Source organism: Magallana gigas, chromosome 5 (genome assembly GCF_963853765.1).
Source record: "Magallana gigas chromosome 5, xbMagGiga1.1, whole genome shotgun sequence".
Taxonomy (NCBI): domain Eukaryota; kingdom Metazoa; phylum Mollusca; class Bivalvia; order Ostreida; family Ostreidae; genus Magallana; species Magallana gigas.
The window spans coordinates 30,315,835-30,336,575 of NC_088857.1; the positions used below are offsets into that span (position 1 = coordinate 30,315,835).

The 20,741-nt window shown below is 31.5% G+C and overlaps 1 protein-coding gene across 4 annotated transcripts; it reads left to right on the forward strand.

Moving 5' to 3' along the window:
* Positions 1–414: 414 nt before the first annotated feature.
* On the forward strand, positions 415–19,373 carry LOC105331216 (retinoic acid receptor gamma). Of its 4 annotated transcripts, none has more exons than XM_011433322.4 (8): positions 415–573; positions 10,908–11,043; positions 12,406–12,743; positions 13,966–14,110; positions 14,880–15,136; positions 15,412–15,640; positions 16,575–16,799; positions 16,996–19,373. In XM_011433322.4, exons 2-8 carry the CDS (start codon positions 10,938–10,940, stop codon positions 17,235–17,237), a joined length of 1,542 nt encoding a protein of 513 aa, XP_011431624.3. In that variant the 5' UTR covers positions 415–573; positions 10,908–10,937; the 3' UTR covers positions 17,238–19,373. The 4 variants fall into 4 exon arrangements, with proteins under 4 accessions (XP_011431624.3, XP_034323251.2, XP_011431625.3 ...); XM_034467360.2 differs by lacking the exon at positions 415–573 and adding an exon at positions 912–1,066; XM_011433323.4 differs by lacking the exon at positions 415–573 and adding an exon at positions 10,454–10,610.
* Positions 19,374–20,741: the final 1,368 nt, after the last annotated feature.

The following is a 20,741-nucleotide window of genomic DNA, read 5'->3' on the forward strand; positions in this document are numbered from 1 at the left end:
GAATTTATATTTTTCGTCTTTTTAGAGGATATTACAAATTTTGCAATATGAAATAAAATCTTTGTCATTTAAATTAAAAAACTATTATTTCCAAGTTGCAGTGGAGAGGGAGGGGGGGGGGGTCATGTCTGGTCTGGTGTTACAAACTGACTACGCAGGTACGTAGTATCGTTCTTGAAAGGGGGGACTCATCCAAATAATTTGACAGCCATAAAAAGCCAAAATTCCTAATCCGTGGTGGGGGGGGGGGGGTGTACCTATTATTCATTTTCACTATTATTTTCTTTTTTTTCACTTTACGTGCCCCCCCCCCCCCAAAAAAAAGTGGGGATGACTCCATGTTAATTCACCTTTATTATAGGTAAATTTAAGGAAAATGTTTACACAAGAAAAATTGAAATTGAAATAAAAAAAAAAGGGATACTTTGTGAAACAGAACATCCAAGGCCTTGAAGACCGCATGGAGTTATCTCCCGTATTGGAACTCTTCAGTCAAACAAGAAGTAGATCACGTAATTTCCAAAGTATGATGTTTACATCTCAGTTATTTCTCAATAATCGACAAACTAAAAGGTAAGCACGTTTCTTTCCACTTTTATAAAATACTGATACACTTGAGCGATACAATCTCTCTCCACGAAGGATTATGTTTTCAAAAACTCCAAGTTTGGGGGAAAATTTGTTTTGCTCTACTTCTCGTTCTGTGTCACTCATACTTGATATTGAACTGCAATCAAATCTAGAACACGGCGATAAATGTTTTTATTTTATTTTGATATTCCCAATGTTTTGGTCCACCATGCTCCATTTTGCATGTTTACTTCGTTTACGATTCTGTCCCTTGGCGTAAATGGCGTTGCACTAAGTTTACCCGTTTTTCAAGTTGTTATGCATGTTTTTTAATGATTCATTCAACCATTTCCGATCGACATTCCCTTTTGACTGACGTAGTTTAACAAACGTAAACAAATCAAAAAACTTTAACAGGAACTCTGAAATAAAGTTGGATCTGATATCATGTGATATGAAAATAACCAGAGATTTACCCACAATTTAACCTATTTTGGTAAGGAAAAAGTTATAATTCATTTGTGCAGATCTGTATATGTACATGTTGATATGTTATGGGATGGTGTAAAAGTAGTCCGGGACATATGTCCCGGACATATGTCCCGCGATGTCCCAATTTTCTATTTCGCGTCTAACTTATTTTCCAGTTACTTTTTTCAAAAACCGTTAATCATATATCAAATGGCATCTTAATTTAAGTCGATGGTATTCTTTCTGCTTCTTGAAAAACACTAATAAGTTAAAAATCGCCACTTTTCCTTCGTCGAAAGTGTAAACATGGTAAATGTAGTCCCGAGAAATCGACAATGTTTTTTTGATTTCCGGTTTTTGTTTTGCCTTTGTATATACATTAAATATACATATTTCTGTATGTTTATATAATGTATTTGAATATCAAATATTGTTTTATAATATAAACATAATTATTAAGTCATTCTCAATCCCTAAGATAATTGTTCACACATTTCTTCGCGGGACATAGCAGTTCACAAGAAACAGAAAAGAAAAAGTAAAACCGAAAACCCTATAGGGGTAGTATATACAATTCCGTATAACGATTCTGTAAAGGATGTTAGCCGGTATAGCACCGCATTTATATATCATATACCGTTGCCCAGCTCTTGCAACGTGGAGGCCTCCTTTATTAAGAGCCATTTAATTGTTGGAAAAATAGTAAAACATATTTGTTAAGGCAGTTAAAAGCACTAAATCTATTATTTACATGTGCACATTTTACAGACGTTTTATATTATCCAATGGGCACTAGTGTCTGAAACCTAGTCACCTTATAACGAGCACAAGCAAAACATATCTATGTATTTAAATAAATAATGGAACACATTTACACATATTCATTGTAGATCTGGACTGGTGATAACATAAAAATGTATCAGCTTATTTCTCGCAGGCACAACACCAAGAAAAGCTTGTAGAGTATTCTCCCGCAATATTCAAATTTATTGATTAAGAGTTTAAAAATGGACTTCGAACAGTACAACATATCCCATTGCCAGAACGATGATACTGTAAAAAAAAAAAAGAAGTTTTATTTATTGTTTTATTACATCAAAAAACCAAGCCGACCCGCGAGAAAGTTAAAGAAACCCGACATAGTGGCGGTACTTTAAAAAGTCCACCCTACGCTTCGATGCAGACCTTGGTACAAGGTAATTTATGGAGAAAAATTAATGATGAGACAATAATTGTTACAATTTTAGCCCATTCGTGGTCATACCTTAATTCTAATATTGAGACAATAATTATTGTAACAACAAGTAAAATAATCAAGTAATTATTCAATGATTTTGAGAAGATAATTGCTGTCGGAATCCTTTAATTAATGATTGAACGCATTTTCTAGTATCAAAATAATATAAATAAAATTACTATTAATAATAATACTAATATTTGCTTACAAATATATATTTTTCAATTCATCTCAATATTATATGAAATTATTGATAAACGTGAATTTTATTCGGAACTCTTACATGTAACTTTGTTGGGTTTCCAATTGTACTATATCTTTTCAGCTGTGCGTAAACTTCAATGTCCCGCAGGGAAAAGTGTAAATAACTGCTTTTAAGGTTAAAAGTTGATAAATAATTAATATTTCTACCATAAACAAATAATAAGGAGACAACAACAAGAAAAAACACATAGAAATATGTATATTAAATGTATATACAAAGGCAAAACAAAAACCGGAAATTAAAAAAACATTGTCGATTTCTCGGGACTACATTTACACTTTCGACGAAGGAAAATTGGCGATTTTTAACCCCTAAGTGTTTTTTATGAAGCAGAAAGAATACCATCGACTTAAATTAAGATGCCATTTGATATATGATTAACGGTTTTTGAAAAAAGTAACTGGAAAATAAGTTAGACGCGAAATAGAAAATTGGGACATCGCGGGACATATGTCCGGGACATATGTCCCGGACTACTTTTACACCATCCCATATGTTATACAGAGACAGTAAAGTAACATGTCTCATGTCGTATTGTTTTACCGACAGTTTGATCAAAGTAGTTAAATTGTTGTAACATATTGAAAGACAAATTTTAATTGTTTATTGATAGAAATTTTACAATACAACCTGCAAGACATTTGTTTTGATTTGAAGCATTTTTTACTGGTCAGAGAGTGGCAATGAAGAGAAATATGATATCTTATAAACATTGTGAAATATAAAATGGCATAGAGAAAATGCCAGTGGATTATTGATACTTATTTTTATCCCTGCAGTGTATGTTCATATTTATGATAATCTAATTAAATAAGATGTTCTTAATCCACTACTGCTTCTAAAATTATAAACAATTAAGATATGATGAAAAAACTTTCCTATGATAACTGTGTATTATAAAGTTAAAAGAAAACATATTTTATGTTTAGAAAATATTGGAAAAGTTGAAATTTGTGCAATTTCATTGCAAGTTTAGAATGTCAGATTGGACACTCAGATCAGGAGGGGCAGCTAGATCAACATATCAGTGAACTACATTTATCTCTGATCATTAGACAGAGTCTATGACGAATACCATCACATGATAACAACACTTCTAATTATAAAAGTCAAATCCTATATGATTCCAAGATTTAGGCCCAGCAAATAAAACTTTGCTTAGTCGAAAAAAACTTTTCTTAATTAATTGAATTTTGTCTGCATGTATTGCTAGTATTATTTACATAATTGTGATGGTTACAGGTACATTTACATATATACACAAGATTCAGCTTTGTAGCTGCATGGAGAAAAAAATCCATGGATGAATACTTTTCTTTATTGTCTAACTTAATTGATCTACTTAGAACATCATTGTATCTTTATCTCTTATTTAATAGGACCTGTATGTAGTCTAAGACACCTTTATATTACACCTTATTGCAATGTTTTTACAACTGTACTTTAATGAACACCTGTCTAAAATAAACTTTTAAATTCTGAATTATATGGATATCACCATATACAGTTTTTGAAATATGTTTCTTTTTCCATCTCTTAATTTCCATGAAATTAACTATATTAAACCTTTAAGAACAATTCAAGGTCATATATGGCAACAGATTTGTAGATTGATCTTATCTTTCCTATTCATTGAAAGAAATTTTTATTCCATAATGATTTTTTCTTACATGTACTTGGAATAGTTATAGTGAATCAAATACAATAAGCATTTTCATTCAAGCTGGGGCTCAGAATTTCAATTGTTGGCCAGTTAATACTCATTTCTTTTATATGCTACGTATACAGGTGTACATGTAAAGGAGATGTGATTTTTTTTATAAAATTCTCCATTCATTGGCAGTAAATTGGCATGTACATTCTCCCAATTCTTATAATATTAATTAGGTATGCTAATTTAACTTATTGCAGCCATCTTCCTCTACACAGTGCTGCTTGCAAAAGTATATTTTAAAAAAATATAAAATTATTATTGCAGCTGCATGCTTATGGTTTTAAACCCAAAATTTTTTAGAAACAACAACAAAATGTTAATTTATTTAACAAGTAGCTGATTGGTCTTATAGTGAGTATGCAATCCCACCAAAAATACAGAAAATCGTAATATGAATTATTATCATACAGAGTTTATGTTCTATATATTCTGTAAACATTTTGATGGAGCAGAGCTGCTAAGAATATGTGCACTGTGAATAATATTAAATGGTAGAAATTGTCACTGTGGCAATGATCAATATATGCATGTATACCATAATTTGAACAGCTTAGGTGCATCGTACATGTAGGGTAGGTGTTGTCGCCTAGCTGTAACACTTTGTATACGGACAGAAGTGATAATGTGTGCCATCACATACGTACTTTCTACCATTTTGTCCAACCTTTAAAATGATGTAGATTTGAATATAAAGATAATGAACTTCTTAATCCTTTATATTTATTAAAAGCTATTCAGTCAGATGTTTAAAGGCCTTCAGAAGAAAGGCAGTGATGTAATACCTTTTTAGTAGTTCTGTCACGTAATTAATTCAGAGTATCAATTAATATACTGAATATCATTAGGTACCATACAATGAGATAGTTAATCCTATTACAGTCAAACTTCGTTATCTCGAACTAGATGGGACCGTATAAAAACTTCGAGATATCTGAGTACTGTAGATTCCTAATTAAAAGCGAGGAATTAATATCCGTGTAATTTCGTGAGAAGCACCCTTCGCGGATTTTAAAATCTCGCCATTATTTTTTGAGAGTTATGAACCATAAGAAATAGAGAAATAAGTGCTACGTTCACAATTTTATTTTATCACAATTAGATACAAACCAGCGGGATGGCGGAATTAAGTACTTTTGTAATATAAGGAATTTACAGTATTCAAGATTTCGAGGGTAAAATACTTTTTAAAAAGTGGTTGGGGTATACAAATCACTTTGACATATCCATTGTACACGAGATATCGGTGTTCGAGATATCGAAGTTCAACTGTAATTTGATCACTTAAAACCTATATAATCATTAGAATGTACGTATGCTTTCATTTCTAGCTCTCCAAAAATTGAAATTATTTCAATTATATGCAATATATACTTTGTTTTTGGCAGCTACATGTATATTAATGCTTGGATACAATACCATCAATATATTGATTGTTCCAAATGTTTCCAAACAATCAGATGAGGTAAAGTATAGATTACCTCTGCTCATGTCTTTAAAAAGTGTCAGAGATACATGTAGTTCATTTTGATACTTTGCAAGTGATTTAAATGATGTTTCAGACTTTCAGAATTATTTTTGTATGGCAAGTTGGGGCTCAGAATATGGCAATGAAGTTTTAGATGCTTTAATATGCATCATCAATTGATTTTTAGCTCAACTGAGCCATCAAGAGTACAGGTTCTTAAATAAATGCAAATAGTAAGGTCAGACAAGACTTATATTCCATTATTTTTGAAATTGTTCTCTATCTACACAATTTGAAGATTTCTACAATGTAATGCGATCCATTAAAATATATTTCAATCATTTCATATGATACTTTTCTATTTAGATATATACATGTAGTTTCAATAGAAAATATTTACTATTACATTGTTTTTGAGCATTCAGTTGCATTATGCATGCTATAATAAGAAAAATCCAAAATATTATAACTCCAAAAATAGCATTTTAATGTAATCTGGAATTTTTTGGCATAAGCACGTTTGGATGCAAATTGGCTGCAGGTCTGTAGCTCCCACATCTGATAAAATTGGGATGGAAAAATTTAATGGCTATATTATTTTCCACAGATTTTGCGTATAGATAAGGTTAATCAGTCCGAAACTAGTGCACGTTTTTGTGCACAATAAATGACAGTTTTTTCAATGGGTGGCACTGTAGCTCCCGGGTTATCCATAAGAATTTTTCTAGACCAAAAGCAACAGACCTACAGCTAGATCCAAATGAATACATTTTCATGGAAATTTATCTGATATTGAGAAACGTCTCATGTGTCCTTAAAGAACTGTTCAATTTCATAGAACTTTACCCATAATATTACCCTAAACTTTTAAAGCTGCCTTTAAAACATGGCCATGGTATTTCTTGATTTATAAACTTTTAATTATTGAAACTAAATATGTAACTATTTTTGGTACCGGCTATAAAAAGTATTTTTTACTAAAATTAAAACATATAATTATAGAAAAGACACATTCCAGGATACTCTGTTGAGTAATTAATTGGTAAAAGTTGGATCATTTTTGGATAAAAACAGGAATAGAATGTTGCTGGAATAAAGGAAGTTTTAATTTGCGATGTCTATCTCTCTGTCTGTTTGTAAAACCTTAATTAGCCCATTTTTTTATTTTGGCAAGATAATGATTTCATGTATGCAATTTGTCAAATGGAAGGTCAAGACTATATTGGGGTCAACATTAATCAAGGTCAAGGTCAAATGCCAAAATAAGTGTACATGTACATGGTCATCTTTGTGGATACATTGAGTGTTTTAATCACAGGTTGATCAATTTAATTCTTAAGTAGTCATCACAGACTTGTGTGGAAGTAAAAAGACCTATTATGAATGTACATGTATAATCATCCTTCAATACTAAGAAGGAATAAAAAAAGAAAGAAGAAAAAGAGTATAAAGAAAGAAACAATGATTGAAAAGCTTATGTCTCTAAATATTTGAATGGTATAATTAATCATAAATCAACGATCGAAACACTCTATATGAATCAATAGTTTTACGATAAGTGATGTATCATCTTTTGAATTTACGTTAACATGGTTAAGCCCTAGCTAGCAGACTACATTACCTCATGCGATTTTTGTAATAACAGCTCAGGCTTATATAAATATTTACATTTTATTTTTAATTTTTAATGAATTACCTGAATTGATAAAAGTACCATGTATCTATTATGTACCAGTGTATTTTAACTCATGGTGGATTTGTACCTATCTTGATTTTGTCTTGGTACTGGTACAAAACTACTTTTAAAGTCATTTAATTAAGTTCCTTATACAGTGTAGTTAATTAAATTGAAGGAAATGCACATTGGTGTTATGGAATTTCTATTTCTCAAGGAAAATGCTCAAATTAAATAAATGTTATTTAAAGTGTTTCATACAACCTAACAGCCGGTCTTAATGGCAGAGATTTATAGAAATTGCAGTTTGAGTGTACTATTATCATATACGTCACTCCTAATGAAGTAAGAAGATGGTACTACAGTTTCTTTCAATATTTGCCCTAAAATTCAGAAGTTGTTTAAATCTCATAAAAATACACGTGTACCATCTTGAACATGTTTGTATATAAAGTACCAAGTTGTACACTTTTACCGGGTATCTTGTTTCAATAAATATTTAAGACTTCAACATTTTGGCATATTTCTAAGATTTGGTCAAAAATGATGAAAATTTGCACATTTTCTCATAGTTTTTTTTGAAGAGGAAAATGTGTGCAGCCATCGCCCACAAAGAAATTAATATATTTTATATGATATCACATGATAAAGTTATAAAGTGAGTTTCATCGTGGGTGACAGCTGCAGACATATTTTTTCTATTCAAAAAACCACTAAGGAACTGGTGTCTTCTGCTCAGTTTATGAAAATTTCATGAAAATGTGCTGTTTATGATGTCCCAATTAACCTTGTGAAAGTCTAATCGGGTTACTATTTATAGATTCTTACTTTATGGGTATTCTTGTGTAAAAATACGTTATACTAGTAAACTGTACTTCAATTTCTTGTGATATTAATTTTTAAAAATCAATCTAGAAGAGGGCAAAATATGTCTGAAACTGTACATAGTTCTTTGTTATCAAAGTTACTTTCAATCAGTTATGAACTGGTATTTTAACTTAAAGTATATATACCAGGTAGCCCCTGTAATGAGTTTTATTGATGACATTTTCAAAAAATTATAGCAATATGCCCAAAAAAAGATCACAATCATTTTGGGTTTTAAGTGAAATAAGAAGGTGTAATTTTTTATAAAATCAAGGGTAGTTTTGAAAAATAGCATGTTCAACGTTTGGTATGAGCAATAAATTGCAAATGGTTTTATGCATTTACACGTACTTTATAGCTAGGTCATAGATATTAAATGTCTGAGGTGTTGTGCTTGACAATGAATGACCAAAATTGGGAAAGTTCATGCATGGGATGAATGAGTAGTAAATCTCGTTAATAAAAAAAAAACCTCTTTAGTATCTCAAGTGTTTTAACCCATAAAAGGAAAAGAAATACAGCAAGTGCAGATGTGTTTTGAACTTCACCTTAATTGACGTCTTTTTGTGGGGTGTGCAGTAAATTGAAACATAAGGACGTGAGATGAGTTGATTCACTTTGTGGTTATTATGACTAATGCAGTTTATACCACTCTCGCTATGCACACCAGCACAGGCCAGTGTTTCCTGCCAGAGAATTTCTCAATTAAGCATTTTATAAATTAGTCTCCATGACACATTTTTTGTATCAAGTACTTTTTATTATTTTTATTATAGGACATTACAGTGCCATATAGTGTCAGGCTAAGTGAAGTGCGGAGGTAGTTTGTGCATACAAGTTTACGGAAGAAGTGCCTTCAGAGCAAGGCTATATCATTATAGTGTTAAAAAAAAAAGTCTATTTATTTTTAAGTTATTGTATTAAGTGGAGTCAGTTAATTAAGGTGAAAGAACTTTAACTGGAGAAAAGCAGAGAAAACCAGCGAGCATTGGCTTCATGAATTAGGGCCATCACTTTATAAGTATTTATTGGCGGAAATGCCATATAATTTATTATTTCAATGTTTAAGGCAAAACGTTAGCTATGAAATCAGATATTGAGGCTGAAAAATTATGAATTTGTGAAATGTTCATGCATGCATGAATATCACTTGCCCAAAATCTACTACAATGTACCATTTTCTACAGTTGTCATCCCACAAACTAGTACGTAACTCTTTAGTGCATGAGACAGTAGACCACCTTGACTTTTCCAATACAGAAGGTTTCAATAGAAGGGGTGAAATAACTGTATTTTAATCCTAATCTACTAATTTAATAAAAACATACATTTTGTCCTGATAAAAGTTTGTTAATGAAGATACTGAGTATTATTGTACCGACCGGTTGCTCATTTGGTTGGGTAAAAATGAAGTCACATTGTGAACTTTTTCACCTGATCATGTGCTTTATTTGTTTTAGATCTACCGATATATGATTCTCTGATCATCAGAGACATAAAAACAGCTGAAAATCAATTAATATTAATAGTAGAAAAATAGATGATAAGCGATACTGGTTAAGATTCTGATGTTTTACGGTACACGAGGAAGATGTTTCTTGCATACAAGGATATGTTTCATATGTTGTACAGTACTAATACCATATAGTTCTCTTGCATGTTTCCTTACTCCCTTAAGATATGCTTGGCTAGTCATTGAAACTGGAAGGGGTCACTATATTGACATCTAGTTTATTGACTCCGATATGTGAGCTAAATTTCCTTTTCGATATCGTTTTCCTGATGCAAATAATATGCATCTGCATGCCCTGTTTTAACAATAGTGAAAAAACGTGACAGTGAAAAGCTCTGCTATTTATTTTACAAGACTATCTATAGATTTCCCAATGGCCATTGAAAAAGCATGCACCTTTAATTAAAATACATAATGTAACTGTTTTTCGTATTGCTAACTTGCAAGGAGGTTGTATCTTATTTCCTACCATTGAAAGATATACTGTTACACAGATGTAGCTAATTCTTGTAATACTATTGGTTTAAAACTCTATGTTATGTGGAAAAGGGTGTTTCTTCCTTTAACCTAATTAAGCTACAGTGAAACTTGAGAGTGTACCAGTGTACATCTAATATGACTAATTGGGATATGCTGTTCTTTTACATTAGTCTTTACATGAGTGATGTGCAACGTATATAGTCTGACTGTGTGGAGTTAAACATCTTCAGTGTGTTGTTGTTGTGCAAGTACTTTTTTTTGAGAACAGAATAATTTATTTGCCCGTGGAACAAACCAATGTAACCCGGGCCCCAACCTTTGGCAACTCCATCATGCATCTATATTTGAAACATGTACTGCATTGAATTAATCATGAAATAGAAAAAAGTTAAGATTGTAGAGTAAATCACAGCGCCATTGAATTATGAAATTTTGGTAGATGTCATATTGTAATGGATCTATAAATGAAACATTATACTAAGTACTGCAGTTATACAGGCATTAGAAATAAACTTATGTAGTTTGTGAAATAAGATTAAATATCCTCCATGGAATAGGAAATGTGGTATAAGTGTATGTTGTAAAAATGTGTGTTCCACAGGAAACCTGGTTCTTTTTTTAATTTCATTTTTGGAATCATTTTGTTGCAGTTGAATTCGCCGTGATCTAGAAGAACACTGATGATAATGGATGCGGAGAGTGGAGGATCAGCTCTGTCCAGCCCCTCGGAGCCGACCATGTCAGACGGGGCCAGTCCTCAGGAAAGGAAAATACAGGATGTCAAAGGTATAGGACCGAAATTTTTAGAAGGCTGGATAGTCAACAAATTAACCATCAAACCATGCAGCCTTAAATTTTGACACATGATGTTTTGGGCCATAAACTAATATTAAGTAAAGAAAAATCCAAGATAATTTAGGTTTAAAATTTGATCATTTTCCTGTATCATTTTTCAGAGCACTTCTTTTTTAGGAGATTAAAATACTGTAAACCAATTTTTATTAGTGTGCGAGAAATTTTCGTGAGGTGTGCGAGAGCCTAATTGTCGCAAATATTTCTTGCCGCAGACCAGTATTTACCATTATAGTTGTAATGAAAAAAAAAAGGTGTGGATAAGGCTTGGTCGCGAAACTTGGTCGCAGCAAACCAGTTCATCTCAGATAAATCGAGAAATAAAGTTGTCGCGAATAATAGTTGGTTAACAGTAGTATTAAAATGGTCACGACCATTGAGTGATCTTAAGATCCAGATTGAGTTGAAGTGATCGAGATAAATCGCCTGCATATTTGTTGTGTTTATAGCTAGGAAGTGAAATGGCTCAAAATTAATGCAAATATTAATTTGTTTGTGCATCATTCCATTACTGATGATTATTATCAATAAGGATGCAGACTTTATTAATTTTGTTGTGGAATTTGTTATATAAGAGCAACTAAGTTATATCTTTTTTAGGAGCTAATTCTTTGCAAATATAATTATCAGTCTTCATAATTAATGTAGGGAAAGTAAAGGAATCTGTGTTCATGAAAATATAATGAAATCACTGATTACAGAAATTTTGTCTTAGAGAAAGATATGGTATTCAAGCTTTGAAAGCATTGTCTCCATGAGGATGATTATGTTTTATTTTAGCTTTTTTTTATTCAATAGTTCTTTTCCTGGTTCACAGAAACAAATTTGAAAAAGACCCGGACAAAAACATGATAATTATATATATATATATATATATATATATATATATATATATATATATATATATATATATATATATATATATATATATATATTGATTTATAGGCAAAAACTTCAAAAAAATATGTGTGTTTATTTGTAAGTGTTTATCATCATCATAATCAATAACTATTATGGTTATCTTTCACTATGAAACTGTATCAATTGTTGAGTGATGGGAATGTATGTACCGGTACGTGGCACGTGACTTATTGTTCCGGAGAAAAAAAGTGAATGAAAAGTAATGATACTTTTCTCAAATAACTTCCTTTTCCCTATTTTTGCATAATCTTCTGCCTCTTACATCAGTGCGTCTCCTTATTGGAAGGTATTCACCATATAGTTCGTGTACTTCATTTTTGTGTAGATTAACTAGAAGTGCATTATTTATCAAAGTTCATTTTTATTTGCCATCAGAAGAAGCAATGTACAGTGCTGAGTATGGGAACTACTTTAACAACTGCTATACACCAAACTCCGAAGAAGACATGGACTTTGGATCTCAGACTTCCCCACCGAAAGTCCAATCGTCTCCTCAGCAAAGAAAGAAGACTTTAAAAAGGCCATGCAGTAGCAGTACTGATGATGTAGTGATGACCAAGCCCGCGGCTTACAGTGGGATGGACTCGTCCCAGGACAGCCCTGATTCTGCCCAACAGCCCACATCCTCCACCCCCTTCCTCCCTCCCTGTAGAGTCTGCGGGGAGAAGGCGTCGGGGTTTCATTACGGAGTGAACACGTGCGAGGCTTGCAAAGTAAGACTTCTTTATTATTTTGTCATTCAATTAAATCGTTATGTACCCGGTATTCCATTAATTAAAATTTTAGAGGCATATCAAGAATGCTGTGTCATGAACTTGAAGGAAATTCATCCTTTCAGACCATAGTAAATATCCATGGGTGGGGGTACATGGCCTCGATTTGACATTCTTTTGAATGAATGTACATGCATCTACATTTATAAATAAATGATTATGCATAATCTTACCAATGTTCATAGTGACCCAATTTTTACTGATATAAGTAATGTAAGCAGGTCATTGACTCATAGACCATGTACATTGTACTCTAGTGTATAGTATGTCATACGTAGAAATAAAGATGTAATTCGAATATATCCACTTTGCAAGGCAATCTTAAGTTTGGTATCTCATTATCATTCAGTATTTGTTCAGATGACCTAATATTATCAGTCCCCTCCAAAGATAGATAGAAAAGAAAATTAAAAAATATGTACATGTATAGTATCACATTTATATGTTAAGAATATAATGCTATACAATATTTGAGGTCAATAGGATAAATTAGGTACCTTTTGAGTACAAAATTCATCGAGCCAAAGGTGAGGTGATTCGGCTCGGTGAATATCGTACTTGAAGGGTACCTAAATCATCAGAATGATGTCAAAAACAGCAATAATTGTTTTGTCATATGATTCAGGGAATTGTGATAGCAAATTGAGTATTATCAAGCAAAGAAAACCTCATCATCTTTTAGTTTGAAGCCAGAGCCAAACACATTGAGTAACGCAATATTTCATTGGGCGACTGGAATAATGATAATCAAATATACAGCACTGACAATTCCCAATCTATTTTTAGTCTAATGTAGAAAAAAATCAAATGTAACATGTATACCGGTATTTACCTCGTAGGTCATGTGCAGCTGAATATTACGTTAAAAATTTTCTAACTTGTTGAATATCATCCAATTTGAGAGCTAGGAATTAATCATATTGTTAAACTGTGTTTCAAGAGTAAAAAAAATTGTATTATCGTCCGAAAAATACGGCACAGTGTATTTAAATTCTTCTTTTCCATGTTGTATGATATATATGACTTTTAGACTCTCTGCTTTCTAAAAGTAATAATTACTATTTAGATACATGCCTTTACTTTTTACTGACATAAAAGATAAGTGAACTATACATGTACTTGATTTAGATGGGTTTTATAACGTATTAATTTCTTTTAACAGGGTTTCTTTAGACGAAGTTTAAGGAGAAAGACGGAATACAAATGTGTGAAAAGTGACAAGAACTGCACCATTGCTCCAGGGAAGAGAAATGGATGTCCATTATGTCGTTATAATAAATGTTTAGCTGTTGGAATGTCCAAAGAAGGTAAACATAACTTTTAATTAATTGGTGGGTGCAACTGAAAATATATTAAGTTGAACTATACTCACATTCAACTGTTATTAAATCTTATAAGTCAACGTAAGGAAACCTAGCTCTGTTAACTTATAAGGAATTAAAGCATATGAGCTGTATTTTTTAGAATTTTATTTTGCTGCAGAAACCTGCTAGTATGATAAGTCTGCATATAAATTAAACTTTTATGATAAATAAAGTTTGAAAAATTCATTAATTTTTGTCAGATAAAAGATTTCTCTTATAAGGAATATATAGCAAATCAATTTTTGTACAGGACGACAATTATTCAATTCTGCTCCAATAAAGGCTTCTTAATGGCCTTTCCCACAAAAAAACAGGTTATAGATATTTAAAACCATGATTTCTCTTGTCATTTTAGAAGAAAAACACATTTTTGTTTTTAAAAAAATTTCAACATGAAAATTGCAGCTCATATTGCTTTAAGATAAATGTATGTTCTGAACCATACTTTATTTTTTTTTTTTTTTAAATTCTTTGAAATGTAACTTTAATTTTTGGCCCACAAACATACTGTTTTCCTCAGACAATAAGAATGATTGATATTTATAATAACTTGTAAATATTTGTTATTTCCCTGTAAAGGGTGTGTCAAATATATTTGTACATTGTGCTATTTCCATCTAAAGGGTGTGTCAAATATATTTGTACATGGTGTTATTTTTTGTTCCTTATTATCGAAAAAAGCTATAGTAATGATGATTATTACATTTGATAGCCATAAAGACAGGAAGATATACTCATGAAAAAAGGACCCAGGATATCCGTGAAATCAAGCGGTTACAAAATCAAGTGGAGGTTAAAGAGGAGGTGGAAAAACCTTCATTGGAAAATCAAGTAAAGTTGGCAGCTGTGAATGAAGAATACGAGAAATTGGCAGAACACATGGACAATGCTCAGAAAACAATGTATGGACCTTTGCTAGCATTCTGGACCAATCAAAAGGCTATTTCAAAACTGACCAGTGATTATGCAGTATGTACATGAAGACACACTGTAGATTTCGTATTTAACATGAGTACTTAATTTTGCATCAGATTGTGAAAATATATAGAATCGCCAACACCAAATTTTTCATTTTGGTTTCATAAAGTTCACATTGGTCAGAAAAACAAAATCAACAAAAATAAAAGTGTTTAAATAGGAATCTATTGATAATAATCATTACTAAAACGAGAACATTTTTGTGTTAGAAAGAAATTTTTATGGAATAGAACACTGTGTCATCTTCTTTCTTGGATATCTTTTAGGAAGCGTTCAGGCTGAAGTCGGAGATGTTTGGAAGCATGAACAACCTATCTAAAGAGGAGTACCAGCAGTTCTATAGTCAGACTGGGATTGACCTGGATAACCGGATGATGCTGGTCTCAAACTTTGCCACCAACATGGAGAAGAGCATCACCAAGTTTGTGACCTTCACAAAGACAATTCCAGGCTTTGCCGCTCTCCCCCTCGAGGACCAAGCCAATCTTGTTAAATGTACGTCCTTGTCTTGTACCCTGGTACTGTTAGCAATACATTCTTAATTTTCATCCAGCCTTTTATCGGTATATCTGAGTTTTAATTGGCACACTTTCCTGTTAGGAAGTATCCTTCCTATACTAGTAAGCTAGAAAAAAGTTTCCTAGAAATGATGTAACATACCGGTTCCATATTTTAGATGCTGTACAAAGTGTTACCATTGTAATAACACTCTCATTTTAAAAAACATATTTATTGTCAAAAGATAAATTCTTATTTGCAGTCGTATAAAACAACCCTTAAAAATCATACGAAGAGGGAAGATTTATTCTCCTCAGCCTCAGGCTTTTTACCATCTCCCATAAATTTCACTCATCTATCAGATCTGGGTTTTGTTTTGATTTTTTTTTTTTAAATAAACCTGCAGGGGAAATTTTATATTTTTTTTAATTTGAGGAAGATTAAAAGTACTTGAGTTTTAACTGCATGAGTATTGATTTGACAGTATCCGATTTCCTCCTCTTCTCTTATGCATCTTTGCAAATCAAGTGTTGTCAGCTGTCAGGTCCACTCTAGCTCTCAAACTTCTGGCGTGGTGTGTATCAAGAGTGGAGTAGACTGCAAGCCATTGGCATAGTCATTTCAAATACCATGTTCTGATAGATCTAGCTGAAAAGACATCTCAACAACTTTAATTTTATTTATTTTTGATTTTATCTAGTTAAACTGGAATGTATGTCTAATGTTATAAGACCTCACAACACCATTGCTTCTTTATATACATAGTTTAAAAATCATCTCAATGACTGTGCCTTATTATATTTGATGAAAAATTGTGCTTCATAATTTCTAGTTGAAATTTGAAAGTTGAATTGTGGTTTTTATTTCTAGTTAAAATATCTCATCAATTGTGGTTTATTTTACATGTAGTATCTTATTTTCTTTACAACAGCCTCAAGATTCGAGTTTTGGATGTTTGGCTTTTGGAAATTCATTGACATAGAGAATAGGGTTTTAACAGGCCCAGCAAGGAATTGCTACCACACCTCAGAACTGTGTAATGTGTGGAATAAAGACTTTGTGGAAGCTTTATTCAGTTTTGGTCAAACCTTACATAATCTTCATATGAGTGACTTAGAAATTGCCTTGGTTCGCTGCATTTGCTTAACATATACAGGTACAAATAAATTTTATTTAAAAGTGTTGGTTATATATCTTTAATAATTAAATAATTTTAATTGCATAGAAACTGATCGTAAGGTTTAGTACTGTAGGAAAACAGTGAAATGTATCTCTGTGAAAGTAAATTGTTGCATGTAAATTAATAACAAAAACTAAATGTGTAATTTCAAATTAACATGTCAATTTTTCAGATCGATGTGAATTAAAAAGTCCAGAAAAAGTTGAAGAAATCCAGTGGAAAATGATCATGTGTCTTAAATATATCATAGAGAAAAATCACGATAATTCTGAACGTTACTTGTCTCGTATAATGGACAGACTGGCAGCGGTTCGCAATCTAACGGACTGGAGTAACAAGATCGCACAGGAAGTGAAATTGGATTGGCCGATTTTACAAAGACACCCTCTCCTTCTGGAAATGATGTCGATGTAATCTAATTACGGTACATCAGTGATTGAAGGGTTTCTTTGTCCTGTGTTTTAAGCAGTTTGTTATGTGTTCCTATATGATAATTATTCATTTCAGTGTATATCATTAAGAAAACAATTCAATTTGATGAAAATTGTGTATAGTTATGATTTGATTCTGCTTTATTCAAGAGAGCTGACTTGATAAATCTCTTAATGGTATGATTTAAATCTATGTTTAAATATGCATTCAAATCAAAACAGGGTTACTTGTTTGTAATTTTGCACTTATTTTTTAGAATTTTCTGCACAAGATATACATATGAAATAGGAAAGACATTTAACTATATACAGTGTATATGAACATGTACAATGGTAGACGTGTAATTGTATGTGCCATGTTGGTTTATATATATATATATATCTCTCTCTCTCTACTATGTAGATGAAATTTAGTAATTTAAAAACGTTGCTTAAATGTAATTCAGAGGTTGAAGTTTCAAGTTTAAACAATATTTTATTTCAAAATGAAGTAGGATCAGACAGCAGGCATGACCTATTTTTGTCCTCTCCCTTTAAGAGGTTGAAGTTTATTCTATTTCAGTTTTATCCTTTTGGTAGCAAAAACACCGATGGTTTTCCTGACACAATATTTCCCCACTTTCACATTGTTATGCAGTGATATTCTCCGATGTATTTTTGGACCTTATTTCTAAAAAGAAAACTTTACTAGTTGGAGTTTTTTTTAAAGTACTAAACTATGAATTTATCTGATTCAGGTAGCCTGGATGCAATTTTTCCTTTTAGAATCATTTGAAAATTATTAATATCTCTTTCCAACTCAATCAACTGAAATGCATAATTTGTTCATGTATGAAAAAATTCTTTTTTACTCAAATTATATTTCATTTTGGCTGTTATTCTATAAAACAGTATTCTAGAATTGCAAGACTTATGATTTTTTTTTTCAATTACAAGAATTAGAGTTTTTATTCTTCAAATTTTAGGAATGTTGTACCGAGTGAAAATTGTGTTGATCTGTGATGAATGAATGGTGCTTTTGGGCAAATATATGTAAAATGCTGGTCATTTTATGCAGATGCTTGTTATATGATGTGCTCACTGTATGATTTACTTTATCAAAAGAGTTTAATTTTGTCATTTTTTGAATGAAAAATATCATGTTTAATATACATATAATATGATTCAATAGATGGTAGATTTTTACCTATATGTAACTGTACTGTGGAATCATTTTTAATTCATAGGGTGAATTATCATGTAATGGTAGATTTTTGTAGGGTTGTGGGAAAGTAAATCTGTGGATCCTGCCTTAAGAATACACGTACAAATCAAATTTACAAAATTTGTTAAGGATGTGAGTTCTTGGATAAGGAGTACCTACAAAATCTATGAAAATTGAGTGACCTAGAATATCAATGATTCCACAGAAGTTCAGTTTGTAAATTGGTTTATTGCAGTTTCTTTTGATTATGTAATGTGCTTATTTTATAACTGGTACTAAAAATTGGAAGGTTTAATTCTGAAATATAGATGTTTCTTTTAGAAATATTTTTACTCTTTATAATGTTTGAAAGTTCTTAAGGTAAATTTTATTTGGTTCCATTAACAGGATTGTATTTTATCTGTGATAAAAGAAAGATCAATCTTCAAATTGCTGTAAATTCAATCAAAAAGGAAGATTACCTACAAACATACTTAGCACTGTTATAGTACATTAACATAAAATGAAACCTTTTAACTTCATCTTAATGATTTGGTCACATGATCTCTCTTGTAATGCCAGACAGTGTTTGCTCTTCTTTTGATTGTCACACTTAGATAGTCTAACATACAAGTACTTCTACACTAAGAATGAAAGAGTGTTCCAAGAACATTTTCATGAGTTACAATTGAACATAAATGCCAATAGATAACCCCATATTGTACTGTCACTGTTAGGGACTCATTGATAAGCTGTTTGAGTACAGTAGTACTTTCGTGAAGTGAATCAGTTAACGTTATATGTACTGGTACTTTATATTTTGTCAAAATCCAGTTTTGTTTTCATACGCACTTCCTTACTGTAACTTTATGCACTGAATTGCTCTGTTCTGAAATTTGTTAACATATATTTATGTAAATAAATAGTGAAACGCTATGTTTCTTTTATTTTCTTACATGTATATCAGGGTGCTGGCAGAGTATTATCTCACTGAACTGTTGGGTTGTAGATCTTGATATCTATAAACATTGATGTCTTATAAGTTTGACCTTTAATTATATGTGTGTATCAGTAATGCGTTGGACTGAATGAGGAACATCTAGATATTGTTAATAGTATTTATCCATAATTGATAATTTTCGAAATAGACCATTACTGCATATAGCATTATTTCTCACTCATGAAATAATTAACCTCTATCCGCTCAAAATTGAACCACCTGAGCCCTTCATCTTTGTACAGCAAAACATCACATAACAAATAGGTATGTTGCACTCTGCCACTTTTGTGACTTTATTGTTAACCAAATTTGGTTTGAAATAATCAGGAAAATGACAATAGATGATTATATAACAATAATTAATAAGTTCATAAAATTATGAATATTTAATTCTTTACCCATAATATTTTACAACTAAAATAAATAGTATTTTTGCTATTTTTGCCTACTGTAAAGGACCTCTTGTGCAAGTTCTATAATATAAAATTAACTAAAATATTAAGAAAAGCAAAAAAATAAATACTTAAACAGTTGCTTTATTTTTCGTCTCATCCGTTCAGATTGACTCGAGTAGGAAGTGCAATCTGGAAGATAGACGTACGCTTTTATGTGTGGCATCAGTTTTTTTCCCCTCCAAAACCAAATTCTGTTTTTGGATTGATAGTCGTAAAAGTATTAGATGCAGTTACCACATTGTCACATGATTTTTTTTCACTCTAAATGCAAGCAATGCTTTGATTAAGGACCTTATGCTAACAGCAATGAGCAAACAAGGAAATTATCTTAATATACGTAAACAGAAATAAGACATAAAAAAAAACACCTGCTGATACATGTTTGTTGCTACAGATGTTGAATGGCGGCATTGAATTTGATACAATTTATGTACAGGTCTACTTCAGAAATACGCGGCAATGATGCTTTCGTGTATTTATAATTATAGATTGACCAAAATGAACAATTTTAAAGGATACTTTCGTATTCTTTATTTTGGAAATTTGTTTAAGAGTGAAACATCGTATATAATTATGCATAAAGGGAATGGAATAGGGTAATTTCCTCTAATTATGAAAGGATTTAAATATTTGTTTTATAATTATTATTTTCAGTTGTATTCTGTTGCGACATTCCAGACACTGGTGATAAACCATTCCAAAGTTGATATTCCTTAAATTGTTCTTTGCTAATATTTTCCAATTTACTTTATTAGACTAAATGTTCGTTTGGAAGTCCCCAACGGGTAATTGTCATTTTTGCAATTCCACTTACGAATATTCTTTTTCCAATTTCAGTATAGTATGGGT

What these genes read in the sequence shown, in the direction of transcription:
- LOC105331216 (XM_011433322.4), top strand. Translation starts at nt 10,938, where the DNA reads ATGATAATGGATGCGGAGAGTGGAGGATCAGCTCTGTCCAGCCCCTCG. An exon ending in ACACGTGCGAGGCTTGCAAA is followed by an intron (nt 12,744 to 13,965) that starts GTAAGACTTCTT and finishes TTCTTTTAACAG; the next exon opens with GGTTTCTTTAGACGAAGTTT. An exon ending in CCAAGCCAATCTTGTTAAAT is followed by an intron (nt 15,641 to 16,574) that starts GTACGTCCTTGT and finishes TCTTTACAACAG; the next exon opens with CCTCAAGATTCGAGTTTTGG.